The sequence below is a fragment of the Typopeltis vanoorti genome, chromosome 1 (assembly GCF_054136105.1).
Source record: "Typopeltis vanoorti isolate ZY-2024b chromosome 1, IOZ_Tvanoo_1.0, whole genome shotgun sequence".
Classification (NCBI taxonomy): Eukaryota; Metazoa; Arthropoda; class Arachnida; order Uropygi; family Thelyphonidae; genus Typopeltis; species Typopeltis vanoorti.
This window is the reverse complement of record NC_143549.1, coordinates 53,523,877-53,545,862: the sequence shown is the minus strand read 5'-3', so window position 1 is coordinate 53,545,862 and position 21,986 is coordinate 53,523,877. Positions and strand designations below refer to the sequence as shown.

At 37.4% G+C, this 21,986-nt stretch overlaps 1 protein-coding gene across 1 annotated transcript in view; it reads right to left on the bottom strand.

The window, feature by feature from the left end:
• The window catches only part of Git (ARF GTPase-activating protein GIT1), a 707,749-nt gene extending 689,356 nt beyond the window's left edge, over positions 1-18,393 (bottom strand). Inside the window, exon 1 of the mRNA XM_090400625.1 lies at positions 18,130-18,393. Coding sequence (XP_090256751.1) covers positions 18,130-18,393 — 264 coding nt within the window. The remainder of the gene's footprint in view (positions 1-18,129) is intronic.
• Positions 18,394-21,986: the final 3,593 nt, after the last annotated feature.

Here is a 21,986-nt window from a genome sequence, read left to right as displayed (position 1 = left end):
CATCAGTGTTTTTCAACGTGGGGCTTACGCCCCACAGGGGGGGGGATTTGAATATTTTGGGGGCAATTAGAAAATGTACATGTACATATTTATGTTATACGTTTTCAGAACTTAGCTGACTATTATGCTAGGGGGGGGCATCAAAATCTTTGAGACGTTGAAGAGTGGGGCATGATCCAAAAAACGTTGAGAAATACGGCTCTAATTCATCGGAGCATTTATGAATGTTTGAAGTTAAGTTCCAGTCTATTTGATGTTGTCGTCCTTCAACATTGGTATTGGCAGAGAATAAAACTGACTATTTAGAGACAATCAGAACTGTTGTACAACTGGATTTTGAGAGCTTAGTACATGAGGAAAGGTAGTCAGTGTGTTGCCAAGGTATGATAGTGATGAATTGAGGAGGCGGGAAAAGATTATGAATGATATGTTAGCGCAGTTATGTGAGGAGAATGGAGTGCATTTTGTGAATGTGTGGGAGAAATTTGAGGGACCGATGGAATTGTATAAAGAAGATGGGCTGCATTTAAATGGTTTTGGTGTGAGTCTGCTGGAGAGAGTGTTACTGGCAGGAGAAGTAATGACTGTAATGAATATATCTGAGGTGGTGGGAAGTGATATGAAAGAGCAAAAAAGTAAGGTAGGGAGAGGTATTTGTTCAGTTGCAAATGGGGAAGTGAGTATTATGAATGAAGTAAATGAGAGAGTGGAGGTACAATACGAACAGGGAAAGGGGGGGAGTCAGGGTGGAGGGAGAGAAACTTTATGAAACATGCGGGTGTTGAATTTAGAAGTGAATGTGTAAGCGGACAAACACAAATTGAGATGGCCTGGGATGGGTGGAAAGAGTTTAGGTGTGAAGAAAGTTGTAGAATTGGTGGTAATATAGAGGAAGTGACAGGAGAAGGTATTGAAGAGTTACATCGCAGGAGTGATGTTCTTAGGACTTGTAGAAGCAGTAATGATTTATTATGTTTATTCACTAATGTTAGAAGTATTCGAAATAAGGGGAACGTAATTGTTGCTTTGCTCGAGTCTGTTCGCCCCAAAATTGTTGGTATAAGTGAGACATGGTTAGATGACGATGACATCCTGACAGGAATAGAGATGAACGGATATGATATTTTTCGTGAAGACAGGGAAGAAAGGGAGGAGGAGTACTGTTAATGGTAGCAGATGAGTTGTGCCCATCTAAGGTGGAATTGCAAGGTGCAAATAATGGTCACGGTTTTGAGGCCGTATGGTGTGAGGTAGAAGTTAACAGGAGGAAATATTTAGTTGGGTGTTGCTATAGACCTGGTAATGTGGAAGGTAATGAGAAGGAAATGTATAGGCAAATTGGCCTAGCTAGCAAAAAACGAGTTTTCATTATGGGCGACTTTAATTATGGTGATATAGATTGGAAGCAAGAGACTGCATCTGGGGGTAAAGAAAATGAATTTTTGGAGTTTTTGAAAGATAATTACTTTAGGCAGTACGTAACAGAGGGTACACGAGGATCAAGAGTATTGGATTTGATCATCTCATCAGATGATGTTATTATAAATGAGGTGTCAAATCTTCCACCAGTTGGTGAGAGTGACCGCGAGGTGATCACGTGCAGGGTGACCAGTCATTCGAGGACGTCTGTTAGAAAGGGATATATGTGGAATTATAAGACTGGCAATTACGAAAAGCTCAGGAAACAGCTTGCGATAATAAATTGGAAAGAAGAACTGGATGGAAAGGATATCAATGCTGCTTGGGCCATACTCAAGAACTATTTGGTGGAGGCAATATCAGAGTGTATTCCGAGGGTCAAGAGGGTAAACAGAGTGGGTGTAAAATGGATGAATCAAGAGATAAGGTATGCAGTATGGAAGAAGAAGGTATTATGGAAGAAACACAAAATGAGTATATATAACAACCAGTTGCATGAGAAATACAAAGAGCAGGCGAGGAAGGTGACTAGCTTGATAAGGGTAGCAAAAATGCAGTATGAGCAGCAGTTAGCTAAAGCGGCCAAAAAAAATCCTAAGGAGTTTTTTTGATATGTCGCCAGTAGAAGAAAGAATGATTATGGTAGAAAGGGATTGATTGGTGAAAACGGAGGAATGATAACCGCTGCGGAGGATATAGCTGAGATATTTAATGAGCAATTTCTAAAGGTATTTCACTCTTGCGAATGTGACATCATGCAGAACTTGAAAGTAGTGGGAGAAGAGGAGGAGGAGGAACTGTTAGTAAGTGAACAGGAGGTATATGAGGAATTGAATTGGGTTGACAACAGAAAAATACTCTTTGGTGGCCAGCATGGATTTACTAAAGGAAAATCATGCTTTAGCAACCTGCTTACTTTTTATAATAAAGTGACAAATGCGTTGGATAAGGGTATTGCATATACAGTGGTATATTTAGATTTTGCAAAGGCGTTTGATAAATTGCCACATGACAAGCTGGTAATTAAATTGAAACGGATGGGGCTGAACAGTAGATTGGTTCACTGGATTGGGGATTGGTTGTCTGATAGGTATCAGCGAGTTGTCTATGGAGGAGCGATATCCCAGAAGAGGAAAGTTACTAGTGGTGTACCTCAAGGGTCTGTTTTGGGTCCATTGCTGTTTAATTTGTATGTAAATGATATCTGGAGAGGTCTGAATGGTGATGTGAATGGTTTGCAGATGATGCAAAGTTGGGCAGAGCTATCAGGAGTAGTGTGGATGCTGTAGCTTTGGAAGAGGACTTGAATACACTGTCTGAATGGGTAAATAAGTGGGGATGTCAATTCAATGTCTCAAAGTGTAAGGTTTTGAAATTTGGGAAGCAGAGATGGGACGTAAAGTTCACAATCGGTGAGAATATCTTGGAAGAGGTAGAGGAAATGAGAGATCTGGGAGTGATTGTAGACAAGGACCTAAAATTTCGGGGCCATGTTACTAAAATAGTGAAGACAACACAGCGGATAATGGGAATGATGCGGAGGACATTGACTTGTAGAAGTAAGGATGTTATGGTTCCTTTGTATAAGGCTTTGTTCAGGCCACATATGGATTACTGTGCACAGATCTGGTGACCTGGTTTTCAAAAAGATGAAATTGCATTGGAAAAAGTTCAGAGGCGATTGACTAATGTGGTTTCTGGTCTCTGGAATGTAGAGTATGAAGACAGATTGATAAAATGCAATTTGCAAAAATTGGTGGATAGAAGGAGGAGGGGGGATATGATTGAGACATATAAGCTGTTGAGTGGTTATTACCAGATTAACGTCGGGGAGGTTTTCCACAGAATGGGTGAGGATAGCAGGAGAACAAGAGGTCATTCCTGGAAGCTGTATAAGGAGGATGTGAGCAAGGGAGTGAGGAGCAGGTTTTTTGCATGGAGAGTGATTGGAATGCTTTGCCCGATAGTGTGGTGTGTGCAGAGACAGTGAATATATTTAAGGCACAGTATGATAAACTGTGTGTATAACAGTGGACCTCCCACGATGAGTCTTTGACTCCATGGAGGTTTTTTATAATAATAATAATAATAATAATTTCGAAAGAAATAATTGCCAAGAGGTTTTTTTTAAGGCACCTCTCTATTGCCCTGAATTGAAACGAAAAGACAGAATTATTTATTTTATTATTTTATTTTTTTGACCGATTCCCAAGTTAGTCGATCTCTTGCACGGGAAAGCGGATTTTTTCTCCCGGAACCTAGAGTTTTTCGACCCATAAACTCAAGAAAATTGATCGTAGAGCCTACTATTTTCAGACTTCAAACATAGTGTTAGGATTAGGGACCAAGAGATGGGCCAGCTATTTCTGATTGATTCTGGTGGAGATTGAACTTTCCCCCCCTCAGTCTCCAAAAATTAGACAGGGCTAAAATGGCCGCACCTATTCCCTATATGGGAATAAAAAGGCATTAGCCGATTTTTTATTTTTTTTTTAAATCAAGGTGATATTATGATTACGAAATGATAAAAAGACAAGCAATTATGAAAGTGTTTGTTTTAATTTACAGAAGTCTTGTCCCTAAAGATTCAAACATATCGCGTGATGAAGGTGAGCGGCCGATTGCGTAAATAACGTTGATAATTAAAATGTAAATGCATTCATTTGATAAATGTGAGCAATTATAAATTATAATGAAGACTAAGAATTTAAATTTTTCTAGAAAAACTTTAGTTTAAGCAAATCTCCACATACATCTCGCACCATGATTTTTTAACTTTAATTTTTGGAAAGAAAAGTTTCAGTTACATTCGAGTAAATATGGTGTTCTCTTGACTAGATTGCTGATCACATTTCTCCCTATAAACTCTCCATAACATATTTTTGTAGATCACGCATAATACTATAACTCATCCCTTTAATACTTACCGTATTTTTGCTCCTGATCATAGATTTATTGCATTCTTCGGATACCCGATCACTATTTCCCATGCACTGCTAACACCCTTCCCTGCAAATTTTTTGTTGTGTCAAAGTGGTCTCCATAGCTTGTCATAATCATGCAACCCTAATTCCTCATATACTGTTTAAGAGAAAAATCCACACATATTGCAATTTCCCAAGTCAATACTGCATGATCACCACCAGTCGGGGTAATATGGCTGGTTAACTTACGTGTAAACATATTTGAACCTGTGACCAGATCCAACACTCTCACCACGAGCCCCTTCAGTCATATGCTGTCTGGAGTAATTATTTCTTAAGAGTATAAATTCCATTTCCTTCTTGCCGTGTCATCTTTCTAGTTATCTCATTCATTATTTTCTAGTGTTTAATCATTGTCCATTTATTTTTAACCTTAATTTTTGATTCTTTGCAATTATTGTGTTTAACTCTTTTATGATTTTTTATTTTATGGTCGTTCGGTTTCTTACGGTTTTAAATAGTTTATCGATAATGGTATTATCTCAGTCCCAAGTTTATAAATTTTAATTTTATGAAGATGCAAACATTAAATTCTCCTGGTCTACCCTATGCCATGTGTTTCAAAATGCATTATCTATGTCATAATAGTTGTAGTCATGAAATCACAAGTCATAGCCAGCGTGAAACGCAGGGGTGCTCCATAGCAAAATGCTATATTGATAGAGAAAAATACTTAACCTGCTCAGAATATTAATGTGCTCTATGTTTACAACCTTTCATTTGATAGGAATCGATTTTGTTTGATTTTGAACGGATTTGAGATTAAGTGTTATGAAATGTACGTGTGAACTGTAAAGTGAGAAGTTATTTCTTGAGCGAAAGGAAAACCTAATTTGTTTCCAGGCAGAGAAGGATACGGATCTCATGTGCTTCATGTGTCAGGAGTGAAGTATAAATTAGTCCAAAAGGAAAAAAAATAAAAATAAAAATAAATATGTATATATATATATATATATATATATATATATACAGGGTGTTCGGGATAAATTTGACATATTTATAATTAATTATATTTTTCCGTAAGTCACATGTATTAACACACACTTCTCTTCATTTAAAAGTTTGGACCCTTTTTCATTCATATACAAGATGTCAGAAAGGATGGATAGCTGGAACCCACCTGAATCATGGAAGAGAATAACTTGTATCATGATGATTCGTGCCCGCCATCAAAATAAGGATATTACGACTGCTGCCCAATGCTCCCTGAATACAGTAAAAACAATCAGGCATGAACTAGAGACTTGCAATGGTGACTACGAGGATGTAGCAAGAAGAAAGATCCCTAGCAGACGATCTGATTGCGTTCGTACAGCAGAATTCCTCGCAAATCTGCAGGAACAGGTGTTGGAGAACCCTGGCATTGGAATTCGGGCTTTGTTCGTGGAGTTGCTAACTGTAGTCAAGCCCTGGATAACAAGGGTAGCCAATGGTAGGCCGTATGTATGATAGCAGGATTCGGCCCCTTGCCACACCTCTGGGAAAAGTCAAAAATGGTTGTCTGAAAATTTCTACGACTTCACCAGTCCAAATGTTTGGCCTCCAAACTCCCCAGACCTTAACCCCATGGATTATTTTGTATGGGGCGCAGTTGAAAAAGACACCAATCGCACTTCCAGTAATACAAAAGCCCAGTTAATGGATAAAATTAAAACAGTTTTTGCGGCCCTTCCCAGGGAGACTGTAGCATCAGCTTGTTCGAGGTTCCGAAGCAGAATTGAAGCTGTGATCGATGCTAATGGTGGTTATTTTGAGTAAATCTTGTTGATAGTATTGTAATTAACTCTGCCTGTAATGTTTTTTTGTCAATTCATTAAATTTAATAGATACAAAGAAGATTTTCTTTTTCCTTACGAAACTGTCAAATTTATCCCGAACACCCTGTATATATATATATATATATATATATATGCGATCTCGAATGGAGATCAGGATATTAAAAAAGGTGAGGGAAGATGACGGCTGATCAATTTATTGCGTAAATTAAGATAGAAATAATGACATCATTATCTCTTGAGTGGTCGTGAAGATTTTAGAGAAGTAAGTAAGAATATGCATAAATAAATACAAAGGATAGCTTGTCTAACAAGCTATCCTTTGCAAAGAACAGCACAGGTTTACTAAAGGGAGAGGATACACTATGACAATGACTCTTAACCGGTGGGCCGCGGTCCCCCCCCCCCAAGGGGGATGCAGAGATTTTGAAATCTCTTAACGTAATTATTTTTTCTCTTTATTTTACTTTGTTTCAAACTTGTATCGTTTTGTATTAAACTATAGTAGTTTCTTTTGTGGTGGCGCCACAAGTTGACTTTTCATTGCTGGCAACTCTGCAAGTCGTGACATCTACCTTCTGGACGTGTGAATGTCTGATGAAAGTGATTCTCTGAAGTTTTATACAATACTAGTACTAATGCATAGAACTTAATTGTTCTATGCATTCGTAAGTGCTACTTGAGTGCAATTACATTTCGAAACTTTCAGTGCTGTAATACTGATTTGTTATTTCTTAAAATTTAAAATTTATCCCTTATAAAATGAGCAAACAAAAAATATTATTTGATTTCTTAAATCAAATAACTTTCCCAAAATTTTTACAGTAATATTTAAGTAAAGTTGATTTCTGTTTTCTGATTTTTTTTTTTTTTTTCATTATAATCAGTAAAGTAAAACCACTATTTCATTTTTTTTTATAAAGTTTAATCATTATTATGTTACTACAAACTAGGGGGCCGCTAAAATATTTTGGGATATTCAGGGTGCGGCGACTACTAAAAGGTTAAGAACCACTGCACTATGATACTGTTGGAAGTTAATAGAATATCACATGAAAGGGCTGCATAAACTGGAGAATATACGAGTGATTGTAAGCACTAACAAAAATGCAGCCAGAACGAACCCAGTTGGCAATTTGGGATTTAGCCGACCAAATTGTATTCTTATTGGTTAAACCAAAATAAAAAAATGATGGTACAACATGACAAAATTTCATGCCGGCTGGGGCGTCGCCCGGTTTAACAAGGCCCCCCGTTGTTTTCGCCAGGGAAGCAGGGCGAACAGTCAGCTACTGGAACAAATCTGAAAACAAACCCCAACTCAACATCACCGGAGTTAAAGATCGGTACTATCAACGTAAGAAGCCTGAATGGCAAAGAAATGGAGCTAGCTGAGGAATTAGATAAGTACCAGATTGACATAATAGGGGTGACTGAAACAAAAAAGACCAAAACTGGTGAGATCTTTCTGAGCAATAAATACAAAATGTTATATTCAGGCAATGATAATCGAGGAAAAGAAGGAGTAGCCTAATAGTATTCAACACAAAATACGAAGCTAATCTTCTTGAATGGCAGTCAGTCTCAAGTAGAGTAATGTGGGCAAATATGAGAATGGGGAACTGGACAATGAGACTTATTTGTGCTTATGGTCCTACAGAACGTTCTACTAAGGTAGAAGTGGAGGAATTTTTTTGAGGCTTTAGAAAAAGCAACTCACACAATGAGAAAGGAAAAGTTGGTCCTTGATGGGGATCTAAATAGCAGAGTAGGAAATGATTGTGAGACATACAAAAATATTTTGGGAAAATTTGGAGAAAAGAGCAAAGCTAATAATAATGGCAAATATCTGTTGGATTTCTGATCAGGACATGGACTGGTTATTACTAACACCATGTTCCAACATAAAAATGTGCACAAATTCACATGGAGAGAAGAGGCTAGGAATAAGAAAAGTCTCATTGACTATGTTATTGTTGATAGTGATGTTTTCTCCCTGGTGCAGGACACCAGAGTGTACAGAGGATTTGAAATTGGAAGTGATCACTATTTAGTCTTGAGCAGGATAAAATTGAATTTCATATTGAAAAGAATAACATGTAAGAAAGTTTTAAAGCGAATAAAAGTTGAGCAGCTCTCAGATGTGAACTGTAGACTAAAATACACAAAGATTATTGAAGAAAAAATGAAAGAGTTTGAGAACAGAAATCAAACCTTGGAGATTCAGTGGCAAACTCTGAAGAAAACATTAATTGATTCTGCCAGAGAGGCATGTGGTGAGGTTGTCTGCAAGGATAAAAAAAATCAGAACTCCCTGGTGGACACAGGAAGTTAAAGAGGCAGTGAAGGAAAAGAAGAAAGCATATCAAAAGTTCCTGGCGAATAAGTCAGCTTGTGCTCTTAGAGAATATAGAGACAAATGCAAGAATGCTAAACAGTGTGTTAAACTAGCTAAACAAAAGTCATGGGAGGACTTTGGCAAGAATATAGAAAATAAATATCAAGAAGATGGCAAAATATTCTGGAGGTTGTTGAAGAAGCTTAGGAATGGAGGAAAGAGTGCTGTAAAAGGAGTTAGAGATGATAAAGGTGACATGAAAACGGGACAAAAAGATATCCTTGAAGCATGGAGTAATTACTTTGAAAAACTGCTAAATAAAATAAGCAGTGATGACAGCACAGTGGTGAAAAACACTGACCAGGCATGCAGGCAGGAATACATATCCATACTGGAAGTAGAAAATGCCATCACAGGCTTGAAATGTGGAAAGGCAGCAGGAGTAGATGATATTTGACCAGCAATGCTGAAGTATGGTGGTATAAGAGTCTTACAGTGGCTGCACTACATAGTTCAAAAAGCCTGGACAGAGGGACGAATTCCCGATGATTGGAGTAGAGCTCTCATAGTACCCATATATAAAAAGGGATATAAAACGGAATGTGAGAATTTCAGAGGGATTTCCCTACTGAGTGTTCCTAGCAAGATCTATACAAGTATACTTGAGAAACAGTTGAGAAGAATTGTGGAAGAAAAGCTTGGTGAAGAACAAGCTGGATTCAGGCCAAGCAGAGGCTGTCAGGATCACATCTGCACTTTACGACAAATAGTCGAGAAAGCATGGGAATGTAACAAAGATCTGTATTTAAGTTTTGTCGATTTGGAAAAGGCATATGATAAGGTGCCAAGAGAGAAGTTATTCAATACACTGCAGTTATATGGTGTCAATCGGGCATTATATCAAGCAATACTTAGTCTTTATTTGAGTTGTAAGTCAGCAGTTAGAATTGAAGGAAGTACAGGAAGATGGTTTAATGTTAAATCTGGTGTGAGACAAGGATGTACATTATCCCCTCTGTTATTCATTATCTATATGGATCACATTATGAAGGAAAGTGGTATTAAACATGATATCAAAATTGGAGATGTTAATGTCAGCTCTTTGCTTTATGCAGATGATGTTATACTTCTAAATAAATCCGCTACAAGTCTGCAATATTCTCTGACTAAATTGAATAGTTGTTGTAATAGATATGGTATGAAGGTCAGCAATAAAAAGACAAAGACAATGAAAATAGGAAGAATCATTGAAAATGTCAACTGTGTTGTGAATGGAGAACCTGTGAAACAAGTAAAACATTTCAGCTACTTAGGCACGATTTTTACTGAAGATGGTAAATTAAATATAGAAATATACAACAGAATCAGCAAAGCTGGTATGGTGGGAAGTCAATTGAATAAATTCATATGGAATAAGAGAGAAATTAGTCAGAACACTAAATTAGCTGTATACAAGACAGTGTTCAAACCAGTTTTAACTTATGGATCTGAGAGCTGGGTCAGAAGTAAAACACTTGACCAAAGACTACAGACCGCAGATATGAGAGTCCTGAGAAAGATTAGAGGCGTGAACAGATGGCATCAATGGCAATATCATATTAAAAACGAGGATATTAGGAAAGAACTTGATATTGTCAGCATCCAGGAATGCGTTAGCAGAGCTAATCTCAGGTGGTATGGTCACCTGAACAGAATGGGCGAGGAAAGATTAGCAAAACAAATGTTTTCTGCCAGGTTGGCAGCAAAACGACCCAGAGGAAGACCAAGATATAGGTGGATTGATACGGTACAAAGTGCCTTAGACGATAGAAATATAAGATCTGATAATGTTGGAGTCTTGACAAGTAACAGACTGATTTGGAGGAAAATTGTAGATAGGAAGTTAGTATTGATATAATTTTTTTATGTAGTACTATCATATTCTGTACACCCCTTGTGGGTACATGGCAGGAATTTGATGATGAGATGAGACGAACCCAGTTCATATAGGATGACGTCACTTGCCAGATTAGCGCGGAAAACTGTGGACAGATAAATATTTAAAAATAATAATAATAATAACCAGCAAACATTTAATAAAAATGAAAAGGAAATAACTAAAGAAGAATTAGAAATCAGCCTGAAAGGAACAAGAAATGGAAAATCACCTGGAGAAGATAAGTTAGTTTCAGAATTATATAAATATGCAGGAATAAAGTTTAAAGAAAGATTTATTACGAGTATTTTTAAATAAAATCTATTTTATTTAAAATAGATTTTAAACAAGTAATCCACCAATAGAATGGAAAAAAAAGCAATAGTGATCCCTGTCTTTAAAAATAGTAGCACAGATGACCCTAAAAATTATAGAGGTATAAGTATTCTAAATTCCTGTTATAAAACATATCTATCTATCTCAATGGCTTTAACAGGCCTTTAAGGCCCACAACCCTCCAAGCATGCTTGGATTTCGTAACCGAAATACGAGGATAGAATGCTCACCCCCTATGCCTCGAAAGATTCCTGGCTGTATCCTGTGTGTGTTCACGGGGCCGGTTTGTCTGTTTGCGGGATGAAAAACGCCAGATAAACTGGCGGAAAAAACCCTGCTATCCACGCCCAAGACCGGTTAACTTGGCTATGGCTGAGGAAGATCTTTCAGCTCCTCACGTCGTCGACGGGAATCGAACCTAGGACACTCCTTCCCCAGTCATATGGTTGCGAAGCGCAAAGCCACTAGGCTAACGCGCGGTTATAAAGTATATAGCAGAATTAATTATGTAGCATCATTAATTAAGAGGAAAAGAGGAAGACCTCGGAGTAGATATCTTCATGGTTCCAACAGTAAAGGCATGAAGACCAATGTGTCATCAAATATAAATGAATTATATTCATTTATATTTGATGAATATAATTCCTTACACCAGAAATGAATTATATTCATTTCTGGTGTAATGATATTGGTGAATATAATTACACCAGAAAATGCCAACAGCCAATGAAGTCATTCACAAGTGAAGGAAAGTCAGAATTGTCAGGAACTGATTATCCATTAAGTGGGATTTATGTTTCTCATTCAAATATATATCCCAGTTCAACTCACTTCCATCTGTACAGAGTACAGAGTTCAATGTTGATAAATGGATTGCAACAAATTGAAGATACAATAATAGAAATGGAGGAATAACAGGCAGTACAACATCTCTTGAGAGTTTGCACCAAGATCCAATGTTAATCCCAGTAATGAATACGACGCCTATTCTTAATACTGTTGAGTTAATCGAAACTCACTCAAATAACATAGTCAGGGCCAAGTGGAGATTGCCAAATATTAGTTCTTTGTTCTGAGTCACCTGTATTATCTACTTCTTGTCAAGTTGCACAAAGTATGATAAAAGATATACATAGGATGTTCAATAAGTAATAAGACTATATTTATACAGAAAACAGATTACCTTTAATCGTCATCATTTACATGGTCTTTTTCGAAGTAACTACCGTGAGACGCGATGCATTTGTCCCAACGTTGCGTCCACTTCTTAAGCACATGTGAAAGTCCGTTTTTTGAGAGTTCTTTCAAAATGTTGCTTTCGAAATGGCAGCCTCTTAGCGGTTTCTTGAGCTGAGGAAACAGCCAGAAATCGCACGGTGCGAGATCAGGACTGTATGGAGGGTGTGGTAGGATATCTGTGTTGTTCTTCTGCAAAACGTCCACTACACAACCAGCAATATGTGACCTTGCATTATCGTGGTGCAATAAGAAGCCATTCTTCAGCAGTGGACGCTTCCTTTTGACATGCTTGATGATAAACGCTGCTGCTGTGTTGATCATTGTCTCTGTGATGGACGTTGAAGGTCTTTCCTCACGTTCAAGATCTTCCACATTTTGCCTTCCTTCCTTAAAAGTTTTATGCCAGCGAAAAACACTTGCCCTCGACATTGCTTCATCGTGTAAAGCTTGGCGTATCATGTTAAAAGTGTCTGATGCCGATTTTTGCAAACGCACACAAAATTTAATCGCGTAACGCTGTTCCAAGGAGGCTTCCATTTCGAAGACTAGTCGCGCCGGAACAAGCTTGCGTTCTGTCACGTGACACTCTGGCACATCAGCCCGTATACGCCATCTATCAACCTCTTTTGTTAATACAGACAGCAACATTTATTTATTCCACAGAAATTAATATTGTGATGAGTGGTTTCGCCACAGTAAAATTAATCTTATTACTTATTGAACAGCCCACGTAGAACCTGGTGTCTCACTCATATTACCTGGAGCTTCAGTTTCGCCTTTTGCCAGTTCTTCACATCAAGATACTAGTAGTTCCATTTTGTTAATGATGACTTTGGATACATCGAGGCCAACTGCTATTACGCCATGCATTCATAAAATAAGTTATGATTAACTTTCCCTACAAGATCAGAAATATCTCAGGAAGAGATATATGAGTCTATTAATTACCCTTGGATATCCTTGTCAGAATATCAGTCTGAGGTCTACTGCAGATGCTGTACAACCAAAAAAACCAAAGTCATAATATGAAACTGTATGAAAATGTCTGACACGAATCTTCATGTTACCATATATTGGAGATTCCAACATGAAAACAGAGTTGATGATGAGGCAAGAGATGAACTGCATGCGAAATAAAATGAAAAGAATTACGGACATACATGGAAGTGTGAAAAAAGAGTAGAAGGAAAGATGGCCATGAGAAAGATGTAACGAATGATTCGACAGTAGCTCTCTCTATGAAGATTCCATTATTACAGGTGTGGTGAATGAGAAGGTGCATAAGACTTGTTTTCCTGGTGGAAGAATAGAGAGAGAGAGAGAGAGAGAGAGAGAGATTGAAGCGTTCGATAAGAGAAAACAAGAGAGCATAAGAGTTAGTGGTTGTAGTAGAGGGGACGAATGATTGAGATGGAAAGAAGGAAAGTGCCATATTGAATATAAGGAGATTATTAAGGTGAGTAAAATGGTGCGGTAGGAAAGGTAGTCAGTGTGTTGCCAAGGTATGATGTGATGAATTGAGGAGGCCAGCAAAGATAATGAATGATATGTTAATGCAGTTATGTGAGGAGAATGGAGTTCGTTTTGTGAATGTGTAGGAGAAATTTGAGGATGGAATTATATAAAGAAGATGGGCTGCATTTAAATGGATTTGGTGTGAGTCGGCTGGAGAGAGGTTGTTGCTGGCAGGAGAGATAATGATTGTAATGAATAGATATGAGGTAGTGCGAGATAATATGAAAGACCAAAAAAGCAGGGCAGGGAGAGGTATTTGCTCACTTGCAAATGGAGAGGTGAATATCATGAATGAAGTAAATGAGAAAGTGGAAGCACAATACAAAAAGGGAAACGGGGGGGGGGGTGAGGGAGTATAGGGAGACACTTTATGAAACATATGGATGCTGGATTCTGAGGTGAATGTGTGAGCGGACAAACACAGATTGAGATGTGATGGGATGAAAGGGGAGAGTTTGGATGTGAGGAAAATTGTAGTATTGGTGATAATATAGAGGAAGAGACTTAGGAAGGTATTGAAGAGTCACATCGGAGAAGTGATGTTCGTAGGACTTGTAGAACCAGTTCTAATTGTAGAACCAATAATGAGTTCTTATGTTTATTTACTAATGTTGAAGTATTCGAAATAAGGTGAACGAAAGTGTTGCTTTCCTTGAATTTATTTGCCACAAAACTGTTAGTTTTATTTATTTATTTATTCGTATGACATGAATAACAAAATATGCAATACAATACACTGTCACTTTAAAAACACATAAAATTAAAAGTCATTTTAAAACCAATAAAATTAAAAGGTTACATCCATATTGGCCAAATGATTCATACTTTGGGTGTAGCACTTAAAAAGTCCAATTTGTCTCCTGAATATGCTCTGAGATAACACTGAGTCACAATATGGTCCACAGTTGAAAGTTTATTTTTCACTTGGTTAGATAATAATAAAACTAAATTTATGGTCCACAGTTTATTTTTGAGCTCCACAATTACAATGTGGGGATGGCCGTTTACCCTATTTAAAAAAAAGCATGTCTGTATATACACAATGACCAGTTCGTATTCTATTAAGCAGAGTCCAGGATTTTTGGGAGGTGTGAGCAAGCATCAAAACTTTCTTGTAATTCTTTGAGAGAAAATTTTGTGATGTCATCTGTCTGGCTCTACCATTGTTCTTGTCACTTTTGCTTCATGGAAAAGTTAGATTGTAGTAGTAGTTGGACTAATTGTAGTGGTGGATGTCTTGATCTCAATCGTCGTACACTTAAGTCTGGGAGATCTAAATGTATTGGCAGGGCTGTGTTCTCCAAGATTTTCTTATACTCCTGTAAGAGAACCTTAGTCCTGAGCAGATTCGGTGGAACAATGTTGCTAAGGGCTGGAAGCCAGTGTGTGGACATTGATTTAATTATGCCAGAAATCAGTCTCATTGTATTATATACTTGGTTATCAACAAGTTTAACATGTGTGCTATTTAGCCACACTGGTGAACAATATTCGCCAATAGAGAAAACTAGAACAAGAGCTGTAATCCGCAGATTATCAACTGTTGATTGGCATGTCGTGCTTAGTTTTTGTATTATGTTGTTATGGGTTCTTAACTTAGCAGAAATGTTTGTTAGGTATTGCTTGTAAAAGAGAGCGTGCGGTCCAGGGTCATGCCCAAGTACTTTGGAAACTTATTGTGTCGTAGTAAACATCCTTCAAAGAGATATCTAAAGTGACATCTGCCATGTGATTATTAAGGTGAAAGCTTGATACTTCTGTTTTGTCTGGATTGAGCTGTAGCCTCCATTTTTTGTAATATTCACCTATTTCAGATCTTTCGTAAGTACATCTTCACCCTGACTCATGTTTTTGTGTCGAATGGCAATTACAGTGTCATCAGCATAACAAAACTTGCGTGAGATGGTAGCAGGCAAGTCATTATATGTATAGGTTATAAAGTTAGGGTGCCAATACTGACCCTTGTGGAAGATCATTATTAAGTTTTCGTTGTCGGGACATTTTATTTCTTAATATAATTAGAAAGTTCCCGAGTTAGTCGATCTCTGGCACTGGCAAGCAGGTTTTTCCTCCAGGAAACTCGTTTTTTCATCTCGTAAAACTCAAGAAAATCGACCGTAGCACCCACATTATTTCAGACAGTGACATATCACGTTAGAGTTAGGTACCAAGAGATGGCAGCACTTGTTTGCCAGCCTCTTCATCGGTGGCTGCTATAATTAGTGATAGACATGGGCCAGCTATCTCTGATTGGCTACCGGTGGAGATTGAACTGCCCACTCAGTCTCCAAAAGCTAGATAGGGTATAAAGGCCTCGCCTACTTCCTATAAGGGAATAAAAGGCTTAAGCTGATTTATTATTTTTATTTTTATAACTTGAAAGAAACGTTCAGTGAGCATGGAGGAAATTAAGTGTGCAGTCCGTTTACATGGGACAATGCTAAGAAATTTGTATATTAGACCTTCACACCATACTGTATCATAGGCTTCTGTTAGGTCCAAGAAGAGAGCTGATGTTTTTTCTTGATTCTGAAATCCAGCTTCTATGTATGATGTTAAAGAGCACTTGATCACAGCAACCACGTTTTTCTCTAAAACCGGCTTGTTCATTCGAGACGTTGCATAATTGGTATGCACAATATATCGTACAGAATGCGTTCTAACATTATATAGGTTGAAATACAAACTTATTTATTAATTGCTAACCATTTACGAAAAACAAAACAACATTAGAGCCTGCCAGTTTCGCCAGCAAACTCTCTGGCTTTTTCAAGGCGTTTACAGAGACATAAAAACTAGTAAATGCAAATTCAAAGGAACATAAAAAAAGTTGTAAACCAACTAGTAGCTAAGGTTACACGTTCGCGTGACAGAGAGGACTTATTGTTCTTATTCATTATCACGCATGCGTATTTTTTGTAAACGTGTAATGTGATTACTGGCTAGCTGTAGTCCAGATTGCTTTAGAGAGAGGATCTGGTTTTTCCACGAACTGTTTAGGATTGCACCCTGATTTCTGTCGAGGTTTCCACAGGTCATTAACACTATTGTGGCTTCCTTGAATAAACGATGTCTGTAGTCGTCATCCAGATATGGCATGGAGCTGTTTTGCCACTCTATCGTGTGGGTAGATTACAGAAATGATGTGCTAAGCCGGAAGAGATACTTCTGTTGTGGTTTACATCACCAACATGTTCTTTTTGTCTGATTTCTAAACTCCGTGAAGTTTGTCAGATGTAGGCAAGACCACAGGAGCAAGGAATGTAATATACTCCTGGATATTTGTAGAAAGGCACCTTATCTTTTGGGGATCCTAAAACTTGTCTGATGCTGGTGGTTGGTTTGAAGACCACTCTGATGTTGTAGGCACTTAGTATTCTGGCTATTTGATAAGCAATTGACTTGATTTTATAGGTTGCTTGTAAATTAATTAATTAATTCAACTCAATAAAACAATAGGTCTGTTGCTTTTTGCTTTCTGGGGGTGGTTTTCCAGGTTTAAGAATAGCAATTATTTTTGACTTCTTGAACTGGATAGGTAGTCGGCCAGTCAATAATATATCAGAAAAGAATTCACGGAGCCATTTTATAGTATTTGGCCCGTATTAATCAGAAATCCAGGATGGACACCGTCGAAGCCTGGGCCTTGCCTGCTTTGATATCTTTTATGACGGCTTTCACTTCATCTATAGTGAAGATTGAGGCATATTGTGAGAAAGCAGGGACATTTGTTTTTAAAGCTCTACGTTCTTTTTTTAACTTTCTTGGTATGTTCACAGTCCCTAAGTGCCTTTGATATATTAACGATTTGATTAGCTATTTTCTCAGGGGAGATAAGTTTGCTTTTTCTTTTAGGTAGATTAGTTTTGGATAGTTGTTGAAGATTCCAAGGCTTTTCTACTTGATCGTTTGAAGTCATGGTTTTCAACCGTATCAATCCATTTTATTTTTCGAGATGAGTTCAGGCTATGTAGTAATTCATCTGCTATTTCAGGATCTTCACTTTTCAGGCTCTCTATAGAGATGTTCACTCTCTTCATTCCATCTGGGGACATAATCTTTTCTGTAACCTCTAGGGATATATTTTTCGCAGTTAATATGATTGCTCCTACAAATCTCTTGTACTCCGAAACTCTAGCAGATATCCAACGAACTCATTTATCGAATTCATTTGCAAAATTTCTCCAATTTGCTGCTTTTAAAATTCCAACCTGGTCGTGGAAAGGATCTTGCTATAGGTAGTGTCATACCAATTTCCAGTAACACCGGTCGATGTTGACAGTGTGGGAAGTTAGAAAATACATATCGTCTTGCTGGTAATGGTTGCCCTGAAACAAAACATAAGTCCGGATTACACTCTGTTTGTCATGCCCATGATCTAAAGGTGTTTCTATCCTTGGCATCAAATACAAGGTATATATATTTATTTATGTCCATTAAACGAGGGTAATACCGCAGTCGTTATCACGGTATTCCATTCTTCATGATTGCTATTAAAATCACCACTCCATACTGTTAGATGTTGATAAGTAGGTATCACATCTATAGGCCATGATGTTAAAGGAGGTTTATAGATATTGACTGTTGTTATGTTGTGAATTTTCACACCACAAGATGGGTATCGTTATCACATCTCGTTGTCAGAACAGAAGCATTTACTATATCATTCTTGATATATGTTGCAATATCATAATTCCGGTGGTATGTAGCACCAATCAGAGTGTAACCAGTTATTTTTCCTCTTCTATTAAGGTCGTCTTCGTTTTCAGCATGCGTTTCTTGAAGAAGCACAACGTCAATGTTATTTTCTTGTAGTATATTGCAGAGATAGTCACATTTTGCTTTAATTCCCTCAATATTCAGTTGACACATCTTAAGGCTAAAATCCCAGTTTTTTGTCAGCATCATCAATAAAATTAGAAAAATCAGTATTGTTTGACTGAATGCCTTTGCCTGTAGAATGAAATGTTAGACTGGCTGCCAAATCGCTCCAGCTCAATTAGTGTTATCCAGGGTGCAACACGAGGAAGCGAGCTAGATCACACCAACTGTTGGTATAAGCGATACATGGTTAGATGACGATGACATCCTGACAGGAATAGAAATGAACGGATATGATATTTTTCGTGAAGACAGACAGGGAAGAAATGGAGGAGGAGGAGCAGTACGTTTGATGGTAGCAGATGAGTTGTGCCCATGTAAGGTGGATTTGCAAGCTGCAAATATTGGCAACGGTTTTGAGGCAGAATGGCGTGAGGTATAGGTAAACAGGATGAAATATTTATTGGATGTTGCTATAGACGTCGTAATATTAGGATAATGAGAAGGAAAGGTATAGTGAAATTGGCATAGCTAGCAAGAAAAGAGTGATCATACGCGCGACTTTAATTATGGTAATATAGACTGTAATCAAGAGACTGCATCTGGAGGTAAAGAAAATGAATTTTTTGAGTTTCTGAAAGACAGTTACCTTAGGCAGCACATGACGGAGGGTACACGAGGATCAAGAGTATTGGATTTGATTATCTCATTAGATGATATTATTATAAATGAGGTGTCAAATCTTCAACCAGTTGGCGAAACTGACCGCGAGGTGATCACTGCAGGGTGACCAGTCATTCGAGAACGTCTATTAGAAAGGGATATATGTGGAATTATAAGACTGGTAATTATGAAAAGTTCAGGAAACAGCCTGCGATAATAAATTGGAAAGAGGAACTGGATAGAAAGGATATTAATGTTGCTTTGGCCCTACTCAAGAAATATTTGGTAGAGGCAATATCAGAATGTATTCCAAAGATTAAGAGGGTAAATAGTGCAGGCGTGAAATGGATGAATCAAGAGATAATCTACGCAATCTGGAAGAAGGTATTGTGGAAGAAACACAAGATAAGCAGTAATAACATCCAGATGCATGGGAAATACAAAGAGCGAGTGAGGAAGGCGACTCACTTGATAAGACTAGGAAAAGTGCAGTACGAGCATCGGTTAGTTAAAGCGGCCAAAAAAAAAAATCCTAAGGGTTTTTTTTTAGATATGTGGTCAGTATAGGAAAGAATGATAATGGTGGGATGGGACTGATTGATGAAAACGGAGGAATGATAGCCGCTGCGTAAGATATAGTGGAGATATTTAAGGAGAAATTTATAAAGGTATTTCTTTCTTATGAATAAGACACATGCAGAACTTGAAAGCAGTGGGAAAGAAGGAAGAGGAACTGTTAGTAAGTGAGCATGAGATATATGAGGAATTGAATACCCTTGATTTAAATAAGGATGTGGGGGACTTGGTGCTATATTATCATGTGTTTTGAGGGAATGTTCCAAAGAGTTAAGAAACAGCTTTTGAGTATCTTTTCAACATGAATCTTTCACTGGGTCAAGTTCCAAAGGAGTAGAAAGAGGGAAAAATTGTTCCAATTCATAAGGGAAGTGATAAGAGTATGGTTTTGAATAATAGACCAGTCTGTGTGTGTGTATGTGTGTGGAGTATTGGTTAAGGTATTAGAGAAGTTAGTTAGGACCAAGATTTAGAATTGGGTTGACAATAGAAAAATACTCTTTGGCGGTTGGCATGAATTTACTAAAGTAAGATCCTGCTTTAGCAATCTGCTTACTTTTTATAATAAAATTATAAAAAGGGGGGGAATTGATAAATTGTCATATGACAGTAATTAAATTGGAACGATGGGGGGTAGAACAGATATTAGTTCCTGGATTCGAGATTGACTGTCTGATAGGTATCAGCGAGTTTTCTATGGAGGAGTGATATCTCAGAAGAAGAAAGTTACTAGTAGTGTACCCCCGATGGTCTGTTTTGGGTTCATTGCTTTTAATTTGTATGTAAATCATATTTGGAGAGGTCTCAATGGTGATATTCAGTTGTTTGTTGATGATGACGCAAAGTTAAGGAGAGCTATTAGGAGTAACCAGATGTTGTACCTTTGCAAGAGGACCGGAATACACGGGCTAAATCGGTAAATTGGTGGGAATATTAATTCAATGTTGAAAAGTGCAAGGTTTTGGAATTGGGGAAGCAGAGATGGAATGTAGAGTACACAAAAGGTGGAAATATTTTGGAAGTTGTAGAGGAGATGAGAGATCTGGGAGTGATCGTAGACGAGGACCTAAAATTTCGGAGACGTTACTAAAAGTGTGAGGACAACACAGCGGATAATGAGAATGATGGAGAGGGCACTGACTTGTAGAAGTAAGGTTGTCATGTTTCCCTTGGCTTTGATCAGGCCACATAGGGATTACTGTGCACAGATTTGGTCACCTCGTTTTCAAAAAGATGATGTATTTGTAAGTGTTCATAGACGATTGACTACATCTCCTCTGGTCTGAAATGTTGAGTATGAAGAAAAAAAATAAGCTAACACCTTTTTGTTCCCTATACTGGAACAAAAAGGTGTTAGCTTATTTTTTTTTTTTTCTCTTCAGAATTTGTAATTATTATTTAGTCATCAGCAAAAAGGAGAGTGTTTACGTTCAAAGTAGGAGAAAGTTTAATATCTTGATAGGATTTTATTTTATCTTATTATTTTTTCATTTAAATTTTTGAAAAAGAGTTGCTGAAAGGTCACATCCCTTTCGGACTCCTTGATTTATTTCTCTCGTATATGATAGTTCATAATTTAATCTTATTTGTATTTGATTATTTTCATATATACTTAGAATAGCGTTTAGAATATTATTTGGTATTTGTCTTTCTTTTAATATGTTAAATAAAATAACTTATTTTAACTCTATCAAATGTTTTTTCAAAGTTAATAAATGTAATACATGTTTCTAAATTGTAGTTGGAATGATAATATCGACATGAAAAAAAAAACGATGGTATTTAAAGGGCAAGATCTAATAAGAACTGAAATAGTAATGGATAGCAGAATTTAGAACAGGTAAATTGATTTAACGACCTACGATGTATGATTACATATGAAAATGAACAGGCCTGTCTCCAGATTAGATTGCACCCTGAGGCAAACAATTAAATATCGCCCCTGATAGATTATAAGACAAAAATATAAGAAAATCTCTAATTGCTATTTTTTTAAATTAAAAGACAATGCAAAAACAATTACGTTGAAAGTTTATTTTTCACTTGGTTAGAGTATAATAAAATTAGTTTAATCCTTTATCCAAGTGTGAGCAAACAAAGTTTGCGCCTGAAAGTATCTTTAGGTAAGGTGGTACAACACCAGGGCAACTCGTTGTAAAGGTGGAGCAAGCCACCAACACTCCTATTTCAGTATCTCCTATAATGCAAAACACATCTCCTTGCGGATATGTCTAATGTTATGCATTAAGGGAAGGGCCACTACCCAGACTAGTTTCCACCTTTATTGAGGTCTCTTCAGTGGGAGCCAGGCCCAAGCTGAGATACCAGGCAGAAGCATTCGCAGCAGCTCCTATAGGTAGAGATGACCTGCGAATGCTTCTGCCTGGTATCTCAGCTTGGGCCTG